Source organism: Leptosomus discolor, chromosome 9 (assembly GCF_034619465.1).
Source record: "Leptosomus discolor isolate bLepDis1 chromosome 9, bLepDis1.hap2, whole genome shotgun sequence".
NCBI classification, from domain to species: Eukaryota; Metazoa; Chordata; class Aves; order Leptosomiformes; family Leptosomidae; genus Leptosomus; species Leptosomus discolor.
In genome coordinates this window covers 10,465,899-10,487,399 of record NC_141399.1, presented here as the reverse complement: position 1 = coordinate 10,487,399, position 21,501 = coordinate 10,465,899, and the positions used below count along the sequence as shown (strand labels likewise).

General features: G+C 48.5%; 1 protein-coding gene across 1 annotated transcript; it reads right to left on the bottom strand.

Moving 5' to 3' along the window:
- Positions 1 to 5,649: 5,649 nt before the first annotated feature.
- On the bottom strand, positions 5,650 to 19,187 carry FAM107A (family with sequence similarity 107 member A). Its single transcript, XM_009955302.2, has 4 exons — positions 19,076 to 19,187; positions 10,798 to 10,972; positions 6,908 to 7,064; positions 5,650 to 5,757 (listed from the first exon to the last, which is right to left on the bottom strand). Exons 1-4 carry the CDS (start codon positions 19,185 to 19,187, stop codon positions 5,650 to 5,652), a joined length of 552 nt encoding a protein of 183 aa, XP_009953604.2.
- Positions 19,188 to 21,501: the final 2,314 nt, after the last annotated feature.

Here is a 21,501-nt window from a genome sequence, read left to right as displayed (position 1 = left end):
GTGAAACAGGTGGGATTCATCATACCATAGAGTTATTTTAACATGGGAAGTTATACAAAGGATGGGAAATCAGATGTCGTTTTGCATAACTATAATTTCAAGCTTGAGCCTGAGTGAACCAAGCCCAGCAGCAATGAGGTGCAACAATAAATCAGAACAGCTGACTGTAATGCAATGAGTGTGCTCATGGGCAGTGGGTGGTGTGTTAGGGGTGAGTCTGGTAGGTTAAAGGTGCTCTGTGGCTCTGTCACCCTGCCAGCACAATAGGTGTCCCATGGACGTGCTGCTCGGTATTGCAGTCCGTACTGCACAGCATCACACCCTACGGTGACTCGGGATTGCCAGTGCTTGGGAGACAATAGCATCTTTCTGAAGTTATCCGTGGGCTTTCTCTATTTGCTCTGCTGTTTTCTTCTGCTAGAGTCAGAAGCACTCAGACTTGTCCTTCCTGAGTGCTATTTGCAACCCAGCTAGCAGGTCTGGGTCTCCTGAAGGAAGACTGAGGGATAACAGGTTGGAAGAAGCCTGTCCCTAAACATATTTTGCAACTTGGCGTTCATGCAGGCTCATATTTGGGCAGGCTCTGGTGCTGCCTGGGTAGGTCATCGCCAGTCTGCGTCAGGGAGGTCTGAGCTGGAGCGCCACCGGATCTGCACACTCGGCAGCGTTCTTGTATGCTTTGGCTCCCCATGCCCGTGGGGTGCCCAAAGATCTCTCCGGCTGTGGTGGGAACCAACAAAATCCACAAGGGCACCCGGTGCATGGTGCAATTACTATGTTGCTGATAATTTTGCGTTTTTCCCCATTTGCATAAGCCTGGATATCCCTGGTATCGTGTCTGAGTCAGAGGTTTCATATGGCGCTTTTATCAACACAAAACCAGTCAGTCTACGGCAGTTTTAGATGATTTTGGGAAATGACCTAAATATAGAGAAATACCTAGGATACGCAGAGGAGAGTTCCTGAGAAGGGATGTTCGGTCAGTCAGGGCCAGTCTGAGGATACCGCTAGCTTGAGGAAGAAAACCAGAATTTGCCATTTCTGAGGCAGTAAATTAGACAGTAAAATATAAGGCTCACCTGACAGGACATTCCACTGCGGCAAAATATCTAGGAGCGCTTCAGAAGTGAGTGCATAGGAAAAGAGGTCTCAGCGTGACCTGGATAAATTGCAAAGCTGATATTGAGAAATCTGGCAGTAAGAAAAACCCTGGCAATGGAGCAGTTTGTGCATAGCTGAGAGACAGCGTATCTTTAAAGAACAGAAATGATTGTTTCTTACTCTCTTCCATAGAAAAGGAACTGCCATGACATGAATGACCGCCTTTGGCAACCACGTGTGATAGGAGGGATGTGATCAGTGTAAGCAGTCTTGCGGCATAGCCCATCGAAACCTCCCTGGTTGTGGCTGTGAAAGGTTGATAAAGCATTCACAAAGTCCTGCCTGAGTCCCCTGGTCTCGTGTCTCACCAAAGGCCGCTCTCTCCGGTGAAGACAATTCCCATTGTGTGGTTTGTGCCAGGGAATGAAGTACGCAACCTGCCATGGTAGGGTAACAAGTGAGCTATTATTATAAGCGGCAACAAGGTGAGAAGATGTTTTGGAAACCTGACCCGAAGAACAGATTTAGTCAATGAGCTCTCATCCCTAATGATGAGCTGACTGCCCACACCAGTGCCACAGGGTGTGGAGGGTTGGGAACGCTGTGTACCTCCCAGTGTGGCAACACCAGCGCATACCTTGTGTCAGAGAAATGCATCCAAGCACCATCTCTGCTTGGTTCTGAGCGGGAATGGTGTCTCTGCCATTAAGGATATCACCGATGAGACATAAAAGTCCTTTTTGTTTGCTTTGCTGCATTTGGTTTTAGTCCTGGCTCTCGGGGAGCATGGTATGACCTGCATGTGTGAAGCATCCTCTCTTTTTCTTACCTGTTTAGTCTGTGGTCTTTGATTGCTGCTAAAACACTTTAAAAATGTTTAAAAATAATGAAGTGAGCTCACTAGTGTGAGGATTACTTCTCAATTCAAAACTGAGTTTTTAAATTAAATCCAAGGTCAATGTGTTTCCTTGGCTTTGTGGATCTTTCTTACCCTGTCAGGCAGGTGGGCATCCATGGCCAGTTAGAAATCAAACATATGGGAAGTTTCAGTGCACAAAGCCTGATTCCACAATTTTTGTGCCCTTAAACTTTCAGTAAATTGAGATGAAGTCTGGGGATAAGCAATGGATGCAGCACTGGGTGTGGATAATGAAACCAGTTCATTGATGAATAAGTTAACACAGCACTAACAAAGGAATTGCTGTCAGACTTCACTGATTTTTATGTTCAGTCAGTTTATTTGGCTGTTGTCTGCTTGCATCCTTTTCAATTCTCTTGCAACTTTTTCAGTTCCTTGTGGAAAAGAGCAAAATATACAATCATTGTTTAGTTTATTTCTTCAGCAGTGTCCACATTAAACAGTGTGAGTTAATTAAGTAGAGTTGCATGACACATATTTTTATATAAATGTATAAACACCAACACAGAATATAGACTATATACCACATAGGCAACATACACAGTGCAAAAAATTGTCTTCCATCAATGCTCTGATAATCTTCTGGATACACCATGTTTATTCAGGAATGTGTTTTAGGGGCATAGGGAGGAATTCATTTAAAAGAGACATAAAGACACCCCAAAATCTTCCTGGTGATGCCTGCACTGCTGTTTTTTTCAGGTGCCACCTGCACGCCACCACGCCATGAAGCACAAGAGCATCGGTGAAGGTTGCACAGGCTCCAAGCCTGAGCCCAGCTGGGGAGGCAGTTACGCCGGGGTGAGAAGGGCGGTGTTGGAAAAAGCTGTGTTTTTTTTAGCCAGCACTTGAAAGGTAAAAGCATCATTTCCCACGTGCCATCACGGAGGGCTGGAGCCAGCAGCTCTTGCCGGGACGAAGCGCCGTGTGCCCCACTGTGTGCCATGGGGCTGCTACAGCCTGCCCTGGCCCCGCTGCTTGTGGCCGGTTTGGTGGGCCGGTGTGCGGACGTGTGGCTGGGTCCTGGCTCACAGCCCGTGGGGTCCCAGTGGGCAGCTGGGTCAGGGCTTTCTGCTGTTTCTCCACTGCTGGAAGGACTTCTTGTGGCTCTATTAGCTCAGCCTGAGTGAGGACAGTATGACCTGGCCTTCCCTTTCCCTTCTGGAGACCCGACCCTCGCTTTTGCTTCTAGACACCCACTGAAAATGACCCAGACACCCCTTGGCAATCACGGACTGTGCTGGTGTGCAGCCACACTCTGTGCTTGGTGGACACCACATCAAAGGGAGACACCTTGATTTTTTTTTTTTTCCAGATAATATTTGCATACTCAAGAAGACTGCAGCAAAATATTTTCAACCTTTTCATTGCTGATCTGAGCACTCAGCTTACCCAGACCTTACCGGATGGCTCCCACCCAAGGACTTGCATAAATGCCCCCTTCCCAGCCCAGGTGAGCTGATAACAGTGATTTCACTGGTGCATATGGAGCGACAGATTGCCTCTCCTGGAGTGCATTTCCATCTGTGGCAAAATTACAAATTAGTTTGCTGAATTTTTTTGAGCTCTTTGATCAAGGTTACTTAATCTGTGCCATAACCCCCCACAAAACACCAGCACAGTAATTCTGGCCTGTTATTTAAACTGATGTTGTCTATGGAGTATCATACAGCATTCCTTACAGCTGTGTACAAGCATCCTTAGCAACACCTTTTCTTCTTGGTGAAACTTGGATTTTTTTTCTCCCTGAAAAAATGGTTGATGCTGCTTCTTCCTCATGATTTTTGTCATAACCTTTATGAAAATCTTTACATTTGGAAAGGACATAGCAGATCCTTTCAGATCTTGCTTGACCCATAGTGACCATATGCACTGGATTTCTGAAATAAAAAGTTGTTTAGAATAAGCATGGTGAGCAAGGGCCTTAAAGACTACTGCAGAGAGAGCGCCATGAGGTGGGGCTCTCAAGGACTGAAACTGAATTAAGGGCTTTCATAGTCCCGTCTGTCACAGAAGCCCCATACCTGTATTACTGCTCTTGACACGTGATGTGGCTCAGATGTTTTATTCAAGCTGCCAGGTTGAGCAACAGCCCTCTGAAATCAAACACCCCACTGGACCAGGGAGACTAGGGAATGAATTAGTAACTTTGTAATAAATATGTGATAAATGCCCAGTTTCCCTTAATTTATGTATGGATCCACTGAAGATGTGGATAGTAGATATTGTTTAACCAGGTATCACCTTCCCAGCTGACTAGGTCCGTTGAGGCTTGCCATTCAAGAGCCAATGTTCAAAGGCAGTTGGTGAGTTATACTGTTTAGGCTTTGTATCAAGGCTGATGTGAGAAGCGAGAAGCTGAGATCTTCCTGAAGGTGCAGTTTTAGCTCTAGATGTGGACACCTCAGGGCATGGGTGCCCCATAACTGTCCATAGATGGTGCAAATGCACCACCTATCTCAGCTTTGCTGTACCTGCAGCAAGAAGCTTAGCTTTGCAAGGTGGCAACTGAAATGAGGCACCTCTGACCTCTGGAAAAGGGGATGAGAAGCACTGACAAATAGTTTTGCATCAGTACCTATGTGCCCTGTAGCCCCTGGTGCCTGCAGATGCCAGCTGCGTGTAGGTTAACAGGACAGTGGCCTGACACCCCTATGACGTTACCACACTACCACATCTCAATCACAGCACGTTTTTTTGTGGGTCCTTATGGTACCCCACGTCCAGCTGCTGGGTGAGGGGCTGAAGCTCGGTAGTCCAGGGACAAGAAGCAGTTTGTCTGCTACATCCACAGGGATCTGCTGCCTGGCCACTGCACTCTTCCATGAGCACCCACACTGAAAACACCCGGCCTTTGCCTTCTGCACAGCGTGTCTGCCTCCTGTTCGGGGCGTTGATGGTACAGTCCAATGTATTTTCTGCCTGAGCATGGAACTGCCTAAATAGCTATTTTCAGACAGGTTTGGAACGCCGTTTAAGGGTGCTCACGAAGAAGAGTTGCACCTGCCTGTGCTGCATTGCTATGGGCACACAGAAGTTGATTTTTCTAATAGTACGGGTGTACTGCTGGGACACACAGCCTCACCCAGGCTTGACTCGCACACTGCTGCAAAACCAGTGACCCCTGGGAAAGCCATTACGGTCACCTGGGCTGCTCTCAGTAATACGCAGATTGTCCCTTTTAGTTATCACACCAGGATTCCAGGAGGTTCTCCAGAACTGCCACCGCCCTCCTGTCCCCTCATGCCTGGCAAACCTGCCTCCAGAAAGAAGCAGGGTTCCCCCAAACCATCCCTCCACATACTTCCCTGGCTTAAATGGTAGCTGTGTCTCAAGAGTTAACCAAGAATTAGCTGGAGGTTAGCATGCACCCACAGCCTGGGGGGAAAAATAACATAATTTCTCTCTGCATCTCCTCGTGTGAGTACCTCTTCGGTGAATACTGCACCTTTTCCACAGTGATACCTTCCTGGACTGGGAAAACCTTTTTTGTGCCTTCTACTGGAGCAAGTGTTAATAACCGTGAGTGGCTCCAACGATGCGCCTGTGAATGTCCACATGTACAGAGATGTCAGTGTGTATGTGTTAGCGCCGGCCTTGGTAGGAACCCTGTTGAGTTTTGGCAGAAGCTATGCTGCTTTCTCGTCCCCAGTCACCGTTGATGTTCTTCTCAGGTTTTCCTTGACTTTAATGAATTCTGGTGCATGTTCTTCCTGCTTCTCCTGCTCTTTCTCCAGCTGTAAGAAAGAAAAGTCACTGTTATCTGTGCATACTAAAGAACAAAAGTGCATTAGCTGCATTAAAATTGTGGGCTTCATTATTGCTGGGTGTCCAGTTATTATCACCCAAAGTCGAATTAGTGTACAGTGCACATGTTGGTGCTTCTTTTTTCCAAACCATTATGCCAAAGCCATGTTCACCTTTAGTCTCTTTTTCTGGCCCACTGAAACATTAATTTATGTTTTTTTTTCCTCCAGGGAGAAACGTCTCCAGCAGATAAGCAGGGGAGTGCTTCACTTCAGATCTGGCATGGAGGAGGGAGGAGGAGGTTTGAATCCTTCCCAGCAAAGGAGGCCTGTAAGCCTGGGAAAAGCTCTCAGCATTAGGTTATTGTCTAAGGGCGGGTAAGTTGTTGTCCTTCCTCACTTTTGTATGCAAAGTCTTTATGGATCTGTCCCTAAACCACCGTGTTTCATATCCCTGATTTTTCTCTGAGTGTGCTGGGCTTTGATTTTCAAGTGATCTTGGCTTGACTAATACCATTGCAAGGGAGCTGTTGTGTCGTTAATTAAATAAACTAGTTTCATCCATTTGCAGTGCAAATGCTGCCAAGTAGGACAGGGAGTGACTTTATTTTCAGTGGCCACAACCCTGATTGCTGCTTGCCCTGGTTTGGGTAGGAGGGCAAGGGCAGAGCACCTGGCTGCTGACAAGTGCCCATGCTGAATACTGCTTTCCCCAGGCATATTTTTGGCCAGCGTGGATGCCAGGAACTGCTCCGAAAAGCAGATTGGGTGTGACTGCAGCAAGGTGTGCACCTTCCAGCACTTCTGCAGCCTCTCACCCCGCAGCCCAGGGTCCTGAGCACCCCTGTGGTGGGTGCTGCAACAGCCTCCATGCTATTTGGGATGCTTTGAACTGGAAAGCACATCCCAAGGACATCATGTGTGACCAGTGGTGAATGGCAGGGATCCTAGGTGAGGTGGTAAAAACGAGGTGGCTCCTGCTGTGAGGATGAAGGTGCTGCAGCTGCATGGGGCAGCAGCGAAGGATGTACCCTTATGGAGGGGTGGCAATGCTGTACCTCAGCTCACCCACCTTCCCATGGTCTATGCCTTGCAGGGGGTGGTTAGGATAACCAGGGGATGACTGAAAACTCAGTTCTACCTGATCCAGCCTCTGATGCCTCTTTAATAGCTCTTTTTCGAAAGGAGACTGCAATTTTTTTGCCTCTTCCTCTTCCTTCTTCTGCCTGATGAGCTGATTTCGCCGTCGGTGCTCAAGCACCCGCTGCAGCTCTGGCTTGCTCTCCATGCCCAAACCTCTGTGGATAAAAAGCAGATAAATCAGGCCCAGAGCACCTACACCCTGGAGTGTGACCACTGCCAGCCTGGCAACCCCAAAACTCTTCTTGGTCCTAGATGGAAACATTGGAGACCTGGTCCACAAACCAGTCACAGCCCACAAATCCATCCACAAGGTTTTGAAGGTGTTACTGGGAGCACCTTACTGCTGAGATGGTGCCTTGGGCTGCCTGCCTCCAGTGGGCACAGTGTTTGCTGTCCGTGTGTGGGACTTGTGGTGTGGGAAGTTTTGCTATTGCATCACGTTACAGGTGCTACAGCTTTCTGGGTCGGGTGTGGAAACGGGACCTTCCGCTGGCTCCTGCAGTTGCTAGTTTTAATTATGGCAGTGACAGATTCGGCTGCGTTGAGGGCATTTTAAATAATGACGATTTTTTTTCCGCCAGCAGGGGTAGTCATTGATCTGCAATAGCTGTCCCGGCAGTTCCTTTCATCCCCGTTACATCCCAGCTTTGCTTCAGAGCTGAGGACTAGCGATCCCCCTGTTGACATGGGGAGTTTGGGTCAAAAGGCCAAAATGAAACGTCCTTTTCTCCTGGAAGTCAGAGCGTTTGCCGATGGCACAGGCTCCTGGCTGCCCTTCAACCCGAAACATCTCGGACGAAGCGAGGCTGCTCCAAGCCCTCCTCTGGGAGGGGTGGGATCACGGGAAAGGAGACCCGGCAAGGACATGCAGGCAAGGCATAAATACATGGTAAAGAGATGAAAGAAGTTCTCCAAACAAATTTCAGAAACCTAGCACTTTGAATTTAGACACTAAGATTTACCTCCTGCAGCTGACCCCCGCCACCTTCCCACCAGCTTGTGCTCCCCTGGAAGCGTGGGAGTAGTTATGGATATGTAGGGCTATGGGTGAATGTGGAACAAGTCCAGATGTGGTCGTGGGACAGTTCCTGCCCTTCCAGGGTAGTGGTTTGACCAACTCGTCTCCTCCATGCCAGAGGGAATACGCCTTTGTAAAATCCATCTGCTTCCTGGCTTAAATCACTAAAAGCGGTGACTCCCTGCCCTGCTGAGCCCCAGCCAGAGAGAGACAAAACCTGAAGCTGCTAAAAAGTCAAACATTTGCTGAATTCAGGGGAGATTTTGTTGCAACTGCACAGAGTTTTGTGTCGCTGCAGAACAGATTATTAAGAAGTGGTCAAGGCTGCATTTACGCAGGCTATCTTCTGCAGTAGCAGCTGGACTGTAAGTAAACTTGCAAGAAAACACAGGACTAGAAGTAGTTGACCAAAGTTGTCTTTTTGAGTAGAAGGAGTTGAAGACCTCATAGCTGTCAGACACAGTGAAGGAGCAGGGCCTGACCACTTCTGTGGGCTGGGTTTAACACTCATTTAAATTGATGGTCTGAGAGTATTTACAACTCCCATTGTAAAATGTGGAGTGTTCGGTGGTCGTGTGAGTGAAGGTCTGTGTTGAAGGTGAGGAGGGGACCTAGCTGTGTCTGTGCTAAGAGCTTGCCCAGGGCACAGCAGGTCGGGTTGCGCTATTAATGCAAAACTCCTTGTCAGCACTGGGTGGGTTTCTGTTGACCGAAGGCTGGTTGATTTCTGCTAAGGTCGTTTGAAAACAGAGACATCAAACTGTGAACTATGGGGCTTTCTTGGCAAGGTGGCAGGCGCTGAGGTGGTATCTCCCATCATGAGAAACTGAACTGGCAGGCAGGAGAGAGAAACGCTCTCCAGGGGCAGCAAACCTCTGTGCTGTCACAACATGGCTGGGGACCAGTGGTGGCATCCTTCCAGTGCCATGTTTAACAATGCTTCCTATTGTAATTTCTTTTTTTGCTTTATGACGGGACAAAGTTCACGGCAATATCAGTGAAGGTAGCTGTGGCATTTGCCTTAGAGCTTTTATGATGGTTTTTCAAGGCAGGAAGAACTTGGATGCTGCAGAAATACTTTTCCCAAGGCTTGAGAGAAGGCAAACCTGCCTTGGCTTGCTGGAGACACAGCTTGCAATGTTGCCTGTGGATTTGCTACTACTCTTTGATTTAATCAGCCTGTGTTGTTAGTACCCAGAGGTGTTGACTAAGATAAGGGTTTGTGGCACAAGCTGCTGATTTGAGTTGCTTCTCCTTGCTGCTTAAGGGGAAAAACCATCAGCAAAGCAGAAACAGGAGCGAGTTGTAGGTCCTTCTCTCTCCCCTTCTCCCCTCTCTCCCTCTACAGTAACATGTAGCAGGAAGCAAAACTGGTGGATTCAAGAGTGACAAGAAACCAGCAATGATGAATTATTGTTTGCGGTAGGGTTTGTTTCACATATTTGCTGAAAAATATTTGGGAGACCAGAGGCAAAGCAGGTTTAAACTGACACCTGAGACATACAGGAATATAAGGAGAGGGGCTGGGAGATGCAGGATGGCTGCAGTGGAGCTGCCTCCTGCCGATATCTGATGGTGCATGTGGGTGTAACATGGTGGCAGGCACAGAACTAGAACACAAAGTGATGATGCCCTTTTTGTTTGCTGGTTTGGAGTTCAGCTCAGTCCGATGCCATGGGGTCTGTACCCATCTGCCACCATTCGTCTCTGCAGGGATTTCTTCATTCTTTGTTCCATCATGGTTAGACTGGAATAATGTTCTGCAACATCAAATCCACTGCTGGTGGATGAGCCTTTAAACTGAGCAGTATCACTAGGCAGAATATGGTCACTCTCAAGCCAGACAGTTTTAAAAATATCTAGCTGGTATAGTTACCTCTGCCTTGATGCAAGAGAATGGCCTGAGTATGGTCCCTGTAATTCTTCTGATTCTGGGAAAATCAAATCAAACCTAAGCCCAGCCAGTGCCAGTATTGATTAATGCACCCCGCTGGCAGGCTTGATTGTTTGCCGCATTAATGTATGTGCCTGGTTCTCATGATGACTGTAGTCCTTTTGAACAGGGCTGTCCTCCTTTTAATTAGACGGCCAAAGTGCTGTCGTGTCAGAATATTTCAGGGTATTTCAGAAAATGTCAATATAAAGCCAGCAGATTTCTTGCTGTGCTTAAAAGCCTCTGAACTGAATATGCATTTATTGCACTGATGTTCAGACAGTTGCCATGATGAAATGATGTGGTTATAGGGTTATAGATTCTCAGTCACTGGTGTAGTTTTCCTGATGTGGTACCTGTACCCCCAAAGAGTTAAATTGGGGTGATGGGGTAGGAAGCCAGGAGTGTGAATTCTAGCCTATCTTTACTCATTTGATTTTTAGGGAGACAGTGATTAGCCTTCTCCTTGTACAGATGATCTCACCCTGGTGCTCTCCCAGCTTTCAATAGCTCCATCCAGTCTGCGCCTTTTACTGCCTCCAGGTTGACCTGACAGCACACAGGAATGCTGTACATTGCTGGGGACTTGGCAAGTTGGTGATGGAGACGGAAAAACCAGGACCAGAGAGAAAACATGTGTGGGACACTGAGAAGGGGGCTGCAGGGGTGTCTTGCATCTTCTGGCTCTTGTGGTTTGAGCTGGGTGGAAATAGCAAGCAGCTCCAAGAAATGCTAGGCGATGCTTCAGGATGGCAGAGCTTTTCATTCCACTTTTGTTTTAAAAGAAACTGTCAGGTCAGAGAAAAGAGCAAAGGGCTACAGCAAGTTTTACGCTGTGTTTGCAGCTCCTGGGCTGTGACTTGTGCCTTGGCTGCTGAGCTCCTACGGCTCAGCAGCTTTTGGACCACCCCAGCAGTAGGGTGCAACCTCCTCTTACCTTTTGTGGTTCATCAGCAGCTCTCTGTGCAGCTCTTGGTGGCTCTTTGAGGCTTTTACAGGATTTAGGAGCTTTTTAGGTTTGATGAGATCTGGGTTTCCATCTATGTAGTCCGGATGAGTCAGGATATTCTCGTCGTCTGGTCGCTCCCGCTGTATTTCAGTGTACATCGATGCTGGAAGAAAAGGGAGGTGTTTACATGAGAAGTTTCACCCCACTGTGACGTGGGATCTTGTTGGGGCTCTCCTCCCCTGGGCGAGACAGAGGAGAAGAGATGGTGCCTGCCCCTGCTGCTCAACACCCGTGTCAGTGTCTGCGTGCACGTGCCTCCATGTGCTAGGGTGGGCTTTTTAGAGGTTTCAAAAAATATTCCCTTTGTGTTGTTGATGAGACACATATTAATTAGATCACTTAAATTACTTGCCAGCCGCTTGGTTCAGTGGCTGCAGCATTTAGTGCCAAGGATTAATTAATTAATTAAGACGGGTCTAAGACTGGAAACAGCCACGGATGTGGACTGTGCTGAGCTGCTGCTTTGGTTGTCATGGCCAAAGCTGTCAGTCCCTCAGCCCAAGGGGATGCTATGGGATTTGAGGGGCTTCTGAAACAGAGGCTTGAGGAAGTGCTGCTGTATCTAAAACCTCCTGTCAAGGAAAGATTTTGCTGATAGCCTGCTGGCCTAATCCTCAGGATCGAGCCAAATGCCAAGAAAAGCATAACTCGCCCATGCAGTATGTGATCGTGCTGTAATAATTTGTATGTTCCGGATGTAAGAACAAGAGCTCCCTGTTTTGGCAGTGATGGCAGCTTGGATTTCAGGCAAACCACAGGGCATGTTCACTGTTGGTATTTTCCAAATGCTCTACATTTCTCCTTTACAAAAAACCCTATACAAGGTGGGTACAAAGCACAAGTTACAAGACAAACCGAATGTGGTGGGTTGTGTCTTTAAGTGCAGAGCACAGTGGGGCTGCCTACAATTATTCAGTGTATGGTCTAATCAGGGGCTCAGAAAGAGCAATTTATTCCTGACTATTCACTTGAACAATTTGGAAGTTTACCAGTAAGAACAAAAAGTCCCAGGAAAAGAGTGTAGGCAGCTCCATGTCTGTAAATGTCTCTTTATTACAGTATTTTTGGGGGCCTAGTGTGAAGTTATACAGGTTGGTGGGCCAGCCAGGAAAACAGTTGTTCAGTAATGTGCCTCTCTCTTATTGCATTCTCATGTATAAAAGGAATAAAATGCTTTTGAAAGACAAATCAATAAAAAAAGGCAAGAGAAAGCAGACTAGGTCACTCTTTCATAGTCAGTAAGTACTTATCAAATGTGAAGTGGATTGCAATCAAACAGAATTGTGTAAGGAATAATACTGCTGAAGAAATGATTCAATATCAAACAACTTCTCATTGAATGTTAATGTGGCCAGTGCCCTACTGCTTTGGGAACAAAGAAAAACAAATCAGAGCCCATTACATGAGTGTAATTGGGGTGAATAGTTCGGTACATATTTAAAGGGTGCTTGGAAGCTGGAACCAGTTATTTCTTGTATCAAATTATTTTCCTCTAGGATCATACATCACTGCTGGCAGAAGGGAAGGTGGCGTGGTTTGATGCTTGCTGGCAAGTGCCAGGCTGAGTCAAAGCCCTGCAGGGCTGGACTCCACAGGCTGAAACTGGGGGCTCAATGCTGCCCTCCAGGGAGACACAGGGACTGAAGAACAGCCAAGGGTTAAGGCAGCACAGTTTAATGGCTAATTTTTGTTAGGGGAAAGACAGGTTTTGAACAATAAGAAAACATGTCAGGTTTTCACTGGGGTAAAATTGCTTTGTTTTTTTTCTTCTTCTAGTTCCTCCATTTTTTAGTCTTTCTTTTCACAGGAGAAGAGGCAGACAAAAGACAAGGAAGGGAAGGTACAAAAGCAAAGGTTTGATTTGGCAAGAGTGAAATGGATGAGCTCCCATTTCAAATGGCAAAGCAATGTCTTCATCCTTCAAACAAAAAAGTCTCTCCATGGAGTAACTTAAATAAAATGCCAGGCATTTTTAGTATAAACACCATTTTTGGACAACTATACTAAGACTAGCCTCAGTGTCACTTTGTCGTCCTGTTGCCCTTTTCCCACTGTTCCCGTGCCATCGTTTAGACCAGAGCTGCCTCCAGTGACAGAGATGCCCGCACTTGCTTGTGTGCTGGGTACCAAATCCTGCCGCATGGCAGGAGAAGAGCTAGGGTGTATTGATCTTGGATTTGTCCATCTTAAATCTTCCTGTCGTGCTCTGCTGGGGAATAATGCAGCGAGCAGTGACTGTGGAAGGATTACACGACCAACCAAGCCTGAAGGACCAACCTGGATGCTGTAAATGGCTGTAACTCCAGTGACTGTGGTGGGTTTTTTTCTATACCAATTAGCTCTCAGGCCTTGCCGCTAAGCTGTACTAGCTCTTGGGGCACTGGTGCAGCACTGTTATTTATAAAGTACTGCTTTCGTCCTGCCTCCGTGATGAATGGGTTTCCTTCTGCAACTCAGGAGCAGGAGTCCCTTCTTCCCTACCTCCAGGGCCCAGATCCCTGGAGCTTCACTTGGGGCAGGCTGTCCCCACATTCACACAGGGCTAACACCCAACAGTGTACAATGCTGTTGCATGGTGACATCTAGCCCTTCAGTTTGGTCTTGTGGTGTTTCCACCCCCCAGACACCCAGGATGATCAGGGAGAGCCCCACCTCACCCTGCCTTGGGGGACCCTCTGCTCATGCAGCATTTTGGGGGAGCACCACGGCGAGCCTGGAGGTTTTGTATTGGCTACTGTGGTTATTTCCAGACCGCAGCAATCTAACGTTGTGTGGCTGCAGCTTGCAAAGAAGCAGAAATTTATCAACCTATTTACTGAAAGCAGATGGGGAACTTTTTGCTGAAACTAGTAGAAACGAAGAAAATACTGAGAAGGAAGGAGTGGGAGGAACAGAAACTGACTGGAAGCATTTCTGACCAGGCTGCTGTTAAATCAGCACACGAAAATCCCCACTATGAGTGCAATTTGCCTGAATAATACTGTGGGTCCAGGACACAGCAGGTAGTGCTGCGCTTGATGTTCACTAGATGTGCCTAGCTGCCTCGTGGTGTGCAGACACCTCGAGGGTTTGTCTTCCAGTGGGTGTCCGTACTGCTGCCCTGGGGACAAAGTCAGAGCCCTAAGCTCGTCCTGGAAGGACCCTTGAACCTCACTACAAAAATAGCACATTAAACCTTCAAAAGACCTTAGTCTGGAACAATTCAAGGAATGTGTTCATTTGCATTGAGGAGAAAAAGAAAAATGAGAATATAAAAATATTGGTGCACCTGAAACACAGCTTGGGGTTATGCTGGAAGTGAGGACAGGGCATCCTTTCTCCTGCAGGTTGGCAGATAGAGACCCAGGGCAAAATGTTTCTCGTGTAGTAGATCTATCATCTTCAAGACCTGATGTGATTCATGTCCGTGTAAGGGGAGACAGACTGCTATCAGGCTGCTTTTTGTCATTATTTATAGTGCTGGAGGTATAAATCAAGCCAGATCTCTGCAGTGGATTTACAGCAGGATGTCTGTTTTTGCATGATTCAGCCGTAGATCAATGAACAAGGCTCTGCTCTGGCACCTCCTTGGCCACCCTCATAAATCAGGAAAAGGTGTTAGACACTTTTATATTGTTCTTGGCAAGACATAAACAAAAAATACACGTGCATTTTAATACCTTCTGCTATACTCAGGAAGACAGTGTGACCTTTGGAGTGTTGCTTATAAAAAGTAGCTGTGTTTGTTTCAACATACTCAGTCCTTTGGTTGCTTTTAAATATTTTCCCTTTCCTCATTTATAGAAGCCTGAGGCTTTCTAGGAAAGGTACATTTCCGGGGAACTTTTCTGTAAGTAAAAAGCAAGACTGGCTGGATGAGGAGGCCAGGGCCATTGGCAGATTCTTGGGCTTGACACGTGGTGTTACCTCCTCTCCCAACTGTAGCTGTGAAACAAGCCCCCAGTCTTGAATAGTTTTCTAGAAGACCCCACAGAGAATATTCGGCATCTTTGAGATGGCCCAGAGACCAACAACCCTCCTGCCTCAGGGTGTCGGACTGGCTGGAGGAGACAAATGACGTTTTAATCTCTTGGTCTGTTCTGACCTAAAACAAAGCCCAAATTCCTGCTCAGACTTCCTGGAAGTGTTTATAAATCACCCAGTTCCTGGGAGACTTGTGATAAAATCATCAGTTTGCAATCCTGGGGCAAATTGTTTCCACTACTGATTATGCTCAGCCTCAATTTTTGGGGGAATAAGATACCAGGCAGTTTTGGTGCAACTTTAAATGCCTTTGAAAAACCTGAGTGTTGCAAATAGTACGTTAAATATACCCTACTAGGAACATAAAACACAGTGTGCTGTGTGGGATGCTGAGTGTCTTTTGTGCAGCCCAGGGCAAGGAGAAAGGTTTTAGCCTTTCCCTGGAGAGGAGGAGGAAGAGGAGGAGGAGGAGAAGGCGGGCTGGCTCATGCTTAGGGACACAGGCATTGGACACAGAGGCTTGGCCACAGCTGGAATTGAGCTACGTTTCCCTTTGCTGGTGCTGCTTTTTGGTTTTCCCTCACTCGGAGGTGATGCCCTTCAAAGAGCATTTATTTGTCTCTCTGTGGTGGGTTGCCTTGTGAGCCCCTCTGCATCGGGAGCATGTGCCGTGTGCTGCTCCCTGCGTCACAGCTGGCAGCCTGCTTCACCGTCCTGTCGGGATGGAAATAAATCCCCAGGAATGTTAAGGGGATTAACAGTGCTGGAAAGGGCAGGTAACCCGAGGGGTGCAGCTCTGCTTATGGCTGCCTGCATGGCTCACAAGGGGAAAACCAAAACAGATTGAAAAGAAAATTAATCCATAGCTGTTGGGATTAGAAAGATGTAGGGTGGAGGTCTGGGCTCCTACCCAGCACCTCCTGACTTGCGACTATAGGAGAATGGAGGGTGCAGCAGGACACCAGCTGCTTTTTGCAGGTTTTCGTGTGAAATGTCCCCTCGCCCTCGACGTTTGTTTTGACAAGCTCTCCTCAATATCCTGTCCCTCGGCGACCCTCTTGCCCTTTTCCACGCCACCTGCAAACCGCCTTTCTCTTCCTTCAGTGCCGTAGGCAGCCCTGCTCTGCAGTGTGCCCTGCCTTGTGCAACAATGCCCTGCTGGTTCTCAGCACCCTTAACTCGCAAAGCCCTCTGTGCTGTCTTCTGCAGCACAGATCAGAGTTGATCTTTAGCTGAAATTTATAAAGCAAACAGTTTGCAGCCTTTTGTTTCTACTGTCTGTGTCATTTGAGAACTGATTTTCCAACTAGAGCATCTCAGGAGGGGTTTGTCAATAGGCACAGACAATTACCAAACCGCTCTTGTTAAAAATATTGTATGGGCAGCAGGTAAAAATGTTGTATGGGATCCAGACTCAGAGGATATTGCTATTGCCATTTTTGTAAACCCCTGTTATTTGGTAGAAGGGATGATACTGGGCAAAAACCTCAGGACACCCAGGGTCAGAGCCCTGGATCTGGGTTTGTAAAACCACTGACCCAAGGGATTGTCTCCTGGGCAGAAATGATCACTTAAAACTGTGGCTACAGAGAAGAACATCTGGTTTTCTGGATGCCTGGGATTTATTCATGAATGTGTCCCTTTTAAAAAACTGACAGATTAATGAAGGGCTGCTGAAAGAAGCTGGTCATACATATCCCACAAGTAAGGCGACTGCACACTCCATACGGATCAGCAGAGCTAATTTAAAACTACTTACACAAGTTACCTGAGAAATAATGTTTCTGACACATTTAACTGTGATCATGGGGGGACCTTCTCTTTTCTGGGCTACAGCCCCTGATGGCATGTGCAGGTGGAGGTGCATGGGATCTTTAAACTAGCTTCAGTTTCTTTTAAGCACTGGTACCTGCATGCTTCTACCTGTTAACCCAAAGTTAGCATATTTTTTTGTTTGTTTTAGAGCATGAGCTTTCAGTCAATTAATTTCCACTGTCTGAAGCGCAGCTGAAGTTTGGCCCTGCAGCTTTTTCCATGGAAGTGTAATGGCAGAAAAGGTCATGCTATGTGTTAAGTCTTACAAAGAATGAAGCTGAAAGCTTGTCTTTAGTTTTGGGTTCTTGAATTGATGGCATTTGCTAAATTGCATGATTTTCCTAATGCTAATTAATTGTATTTTAGAAACACAGAGTACCTGGGGTTAGCATCACGGGGCAGGGAAACAACTGCGTGTCAGTCTCTGTGAGCCCCAAAGCTTTGTGCGGTGAGAACAGCTTTCAGGTGTACAAGTGCATTGCAGAGGATCTGCTGCTGGGAGGACAAGTGGTTTGACCTCAAAGCCGGGTGCTTGCTTTTGGAAGCCACTTTCTGCATGGTCGGTAGGTTCAGGGCAGAGCGAGGCACTCAGGTGCCAGCTTTAGGGGGTCAGATGTGGGTGATGCCCGACAGACAGTGCCTGGAAGCCCTTTGGCAGGTAAGTCTCCGCAGCGGAGCCCACAAAATGTGCCTTAACACCCCAACTACTCCGTGTGTTGCTGTTAATGCAGCTGAGCCCAGAACAAAATACCTGTCATTCCTTCCATTAGCTTAATGACTGCTGTGGCTTACTGCCCTGGTGATGGATGATGATGATGATAATAATGATGATGATGTTAATAATGATGATGGTGATGATAATAATAATAATATGGCAAGCCCAAAGATTGGCAGATGCTAGTCGTTACCCTCCCTGGGCGAGATGGTACCAGCTCCCATCCTGACAGTGATTTTCCTGTCCTCTGATTCCAGCCATGGCGGCAGCTCAGGAGCATCTCATACCGATGGACCTGGCATGCTCCCCCTTGCTCGTCACCAGGTGACCTTATCACCGATAAATGATACGCTTGCTCCGGAAAGGAGGCAAAGAGCCTTTGTCTGCTTTTAATCTATAGTTTTAAATAATTAAGCAAGGCTAATTCTGGTATTTATAATGCACTGGGATGAATGTAACTCGATGTGGCCGCCATGGGAAGCGCTTCCCAGCTATGGGATGGGTGCTTGCCTCAGGGCAGCACCCTGCAGCTCCCGGCACTGTTACCACATGTCACCACCGTTCCTACCTCTGCCTCTCTGCTGAGCACATGCTGGGGATGGGGCTGCCCACCAGTATAGCCAGTGTTCCCCACCAGTACCACCTGTGCTGCTCACCAGTACAGCCAGTGTTCTCCCACCTGTATAGCCAGTCTCCCCAGTCCAGCCAGTGCTCCAGTCCTGCTCACCCTTGCCGAGTGCTGTGCCAGCACTTCAGCCTGCTGGGCCAGGGTCCCCCATTTATACCAAGGGGAGCACAGAATGGGTGCTGGGCTCAGCCCAGGCTGCTCACACACCACCGGCTGCAAACACCCCAAATGTAAAGGATCCTGGCTGTCACCACGGTCACCCGCTGAGCTTTGCACTCATGCCCCTATTTGGAAGAGAGAAATCCCAGCAGGTTTGGGGCTAGCTGAGTTGTCTGGTGCATAGAAGTTACTAGTTCCCTGTTTTGTGTTGGCTAACGCTGGAAATACTTGTACAGTCAGGCAGCAGCAAGCTCCCCTCTGCCTGCAGGCAGGCAGGATTGGGTGTGCTGGTTCATCATTTCATTTAATTACCTTGGACTGTGATAAGCAAAGATAACAAGGCTGGGATCCCACTCTGTTCGCAGTCACCAAGGGATGTCAGCCCTGTGCCTTTTACAAGCGGCATGTGGAGTGGCTTGTTAAGTTTTGTTAAGCAGTGACAGATGCTTCGCAGCATTTCTCAATCGCAAACTTACTTCTAATAGCTCATCAAATATTTGCTCTGTTCATTTGCCTGCCTATGACAGAGACACACATCAACCATTAACTTTTTAAGGTATTTTGTTGAATACAGAGAAAATCCTCCCATGTTGATTTGCAGGGATTTTATTAGCAAGTGCCCCCTCTCCAGCCCAATGCCTCTCCAAGAGGAAGGTTTCAGTCACAGCATGGGTTTGCTTGGGGAAATTCTTGTGGGATGCAGGTCCACTTTGAAAGGCAGAAGCAGAAGCTTCTCAACCACTACAGAAGTACTAAAGTAACAAGATATCTCAAAGAAAATTTAAAACAGGGTCCAAAGTCACCTGCACATAAATACGTATGCAGTGCGGACTGATCCCACGGGGGTTCAGCAGCCTGTCCCTGCAGGGGGGAGCTGACAGAGATGCGGGGACCCCCTGGGGCGGCTCAGGGGACCCTGGGCTTACCTGATTTCCGCAGCGTGGCCCTGGGGAGCCCAGGGAGCAGGTGCTGCCCCGCGCCCCATAATGTGGGGCTGCGGGGGCTGAGGCTGCTGCTTCTGCCCGGTTGCGCTTGCATGACTTTTGGCCGGGTCCGACAAAGCTGCCTGGCTCCTGCCAGGTCTCTCCAGTGGGAGCAGGGACGGAGGATCACGTGGAGGTGGCTGCTGCACTGGCACTCGCTCCCTGCTGCTCTCGCCACCCCACAGGCACCCCACCGAGGGCTGGAGTTCTGCTGGCAGCAGCTGGTGGCCTTGCCCGCTTCTCAGTGCCAGTCCCAAAGGTCTCTCTGCCACCCTGAAAACTTGCTCCCTTTGCTCTTCGTTGCCGGATGGTGTTTCCCCAGAGTGGATGAACAAGCTAATGTTTTTTTTTTTTCCCCCCAAAGCAAACAGCTCTGTGCGTGCCCAGGCACCCGAGCAGCCTGCTTAGCACGGCCGCTGCTGCCGGCAGAGAGGTCGTGTCCCTGCTCCACGGAGGATGATTTCTCCTAAACGTGCCTTAACCACGCTCCTGGAGAAATCAGATCGCCCCAGAGGAAGCCACACGCCCACTCTCTTTAGCAACCACTGCAACAGCCAAGCCCGGCACCAGGGCAACCGCTCGAGTTGTCGTGATTATTCCCTGGCGTGTTGCAACACCCTGTCATCTACCAACTGCTGCATGGTCCAGAGGAAGCAGCTGCTGCACTCCATGGGTAAGGGCTGCGGGAGGGAGAAGCAGCCCCTGCACAGGGGCCACGGGCATCCTGGTGGCACCAGGGCTGTGTGACGTTGCTGCGTCACTTCCTCGGGCTCTTGGTGCCCCAAGTCTCACCCTGCTGAGATGCAGCCTCTGCCTGGACTGGGCCTCTTGTCCCCACCCTTGCTGTGGCTGGAGGTACCACGTTGGCTGTCCGTGAATGGCTATGGCCTGGGAAACCAGAGGCTGCAAAGCTGGGGGAGGAGAAGGAGTTAAACCACCCCAGCAGCTCCTTTTGGCCCTTGGATGGGTGCTGCGGTCCAGCTCTGCCCAGGCCACCCTGAGCCAGCCTGCAGATGTCTAGCATTTTGGTCCCAAGAGGTGGGCAGGGATGGGGCAGGATTTCTACCCAGAGGAAGGGGATAAGGGAAGCCAGGGGGGGCATCACGGTGGTGCCCAGCCACGTTCACGTGCCATGGCACCCAGGGGTGCACACACAACGTCATGGCCATGTCCTGGCCTGACACTCCCAGCCCCATGAAGGACTGGAGAAAGAGGCCAGGCTGCCATGGGCATGGGGGTACTTATTTACTTATCTTCACCTCCCCACGTTTTGCATCTCTGCACGTCCCAGCATATTGCCCCATCCTAACCATGTTTTCCAGCCAAGAGCTCAGCAGTGCCGGGTGTGAACAGAAGCCCCAGGCTTTCCCGGCTCTCCTCGAAAGCCAGTGCAGGCTGCTGGCACTCACCTGAGCCACCACTCACAGACTTCCCGCTTCCACTTGGACACTTGGGCTGAAGGGAATATTCTTTCTGGAAGAAAAAAGACAAGAGGGAAATGGGAAAGGACTATACAGGTATTGCTTTGTTACAGGAGATGAAATGTAGGAGGAGGTGCTGGTCAGTTGCTACTGGAGACTTAAAAAAAAAAAACCAAAAACTTTTTTAAATCTCCTGACCAGGAGCTGTTAAATTTAATTGACATGGAGTGTCAGATGCAGGAGATGAGAGGCAGGCTGGTCTGCATTCCCCTGTGTGTGGTGTGTGTGTATGTGTGCTTGCGTGATTGTGGTCAGCCCGTCCCGTCCCGCCGTGGGTTAGGCACAGGCAGGGTTGTCAAGATCCCACACAGCTTTTGCCCCTAGACCAAGGCTGTGGAGGAGGAGAGGGCTTTAAGTGGGGAGGTTATACAGTTCACCTGCTCAAACTGCAACTTGCCTTGCAGCCCATGTGTGACCCATGAGCTTTTCATGGCAGTGGAGATTCCCCTCATGTCACCCATTGCCCCATAGCCTGGCTGCTCATCGCACACTCCAAAAAAACATTTGGCTCAATTTCCAACTGAAAAAGAGATGGATGCACATCTGTACTACTCCCCTTGGGCCGCCTTCGAACAGGCTAAAGCTCAACACCTGGTGTTGGTCTTCGGGCCTATGAGTTCACTGGAGATGTGTCAAAGTGGGAAAAGAGCATCAATTTAAACCTGCTTTGAGCTCCCTAGTAAGTGTGGTTGTGGCTGGTAGATGCAGGAGTGGAATAGGGCTGTGATCTATCAACATCTGCTTTTGACTGAGTAAAACAAATTTGGAAAAGGCAAGCTAATTTTTCTGGACTTATTTCTGTCTAGTACGCCCTAGTGCCTGACCAGCTGCACATCTGGGCTCCTCTCTGCAGGGATGTGGGTTTGTGGGGTGCTTAGGACCTCCCAT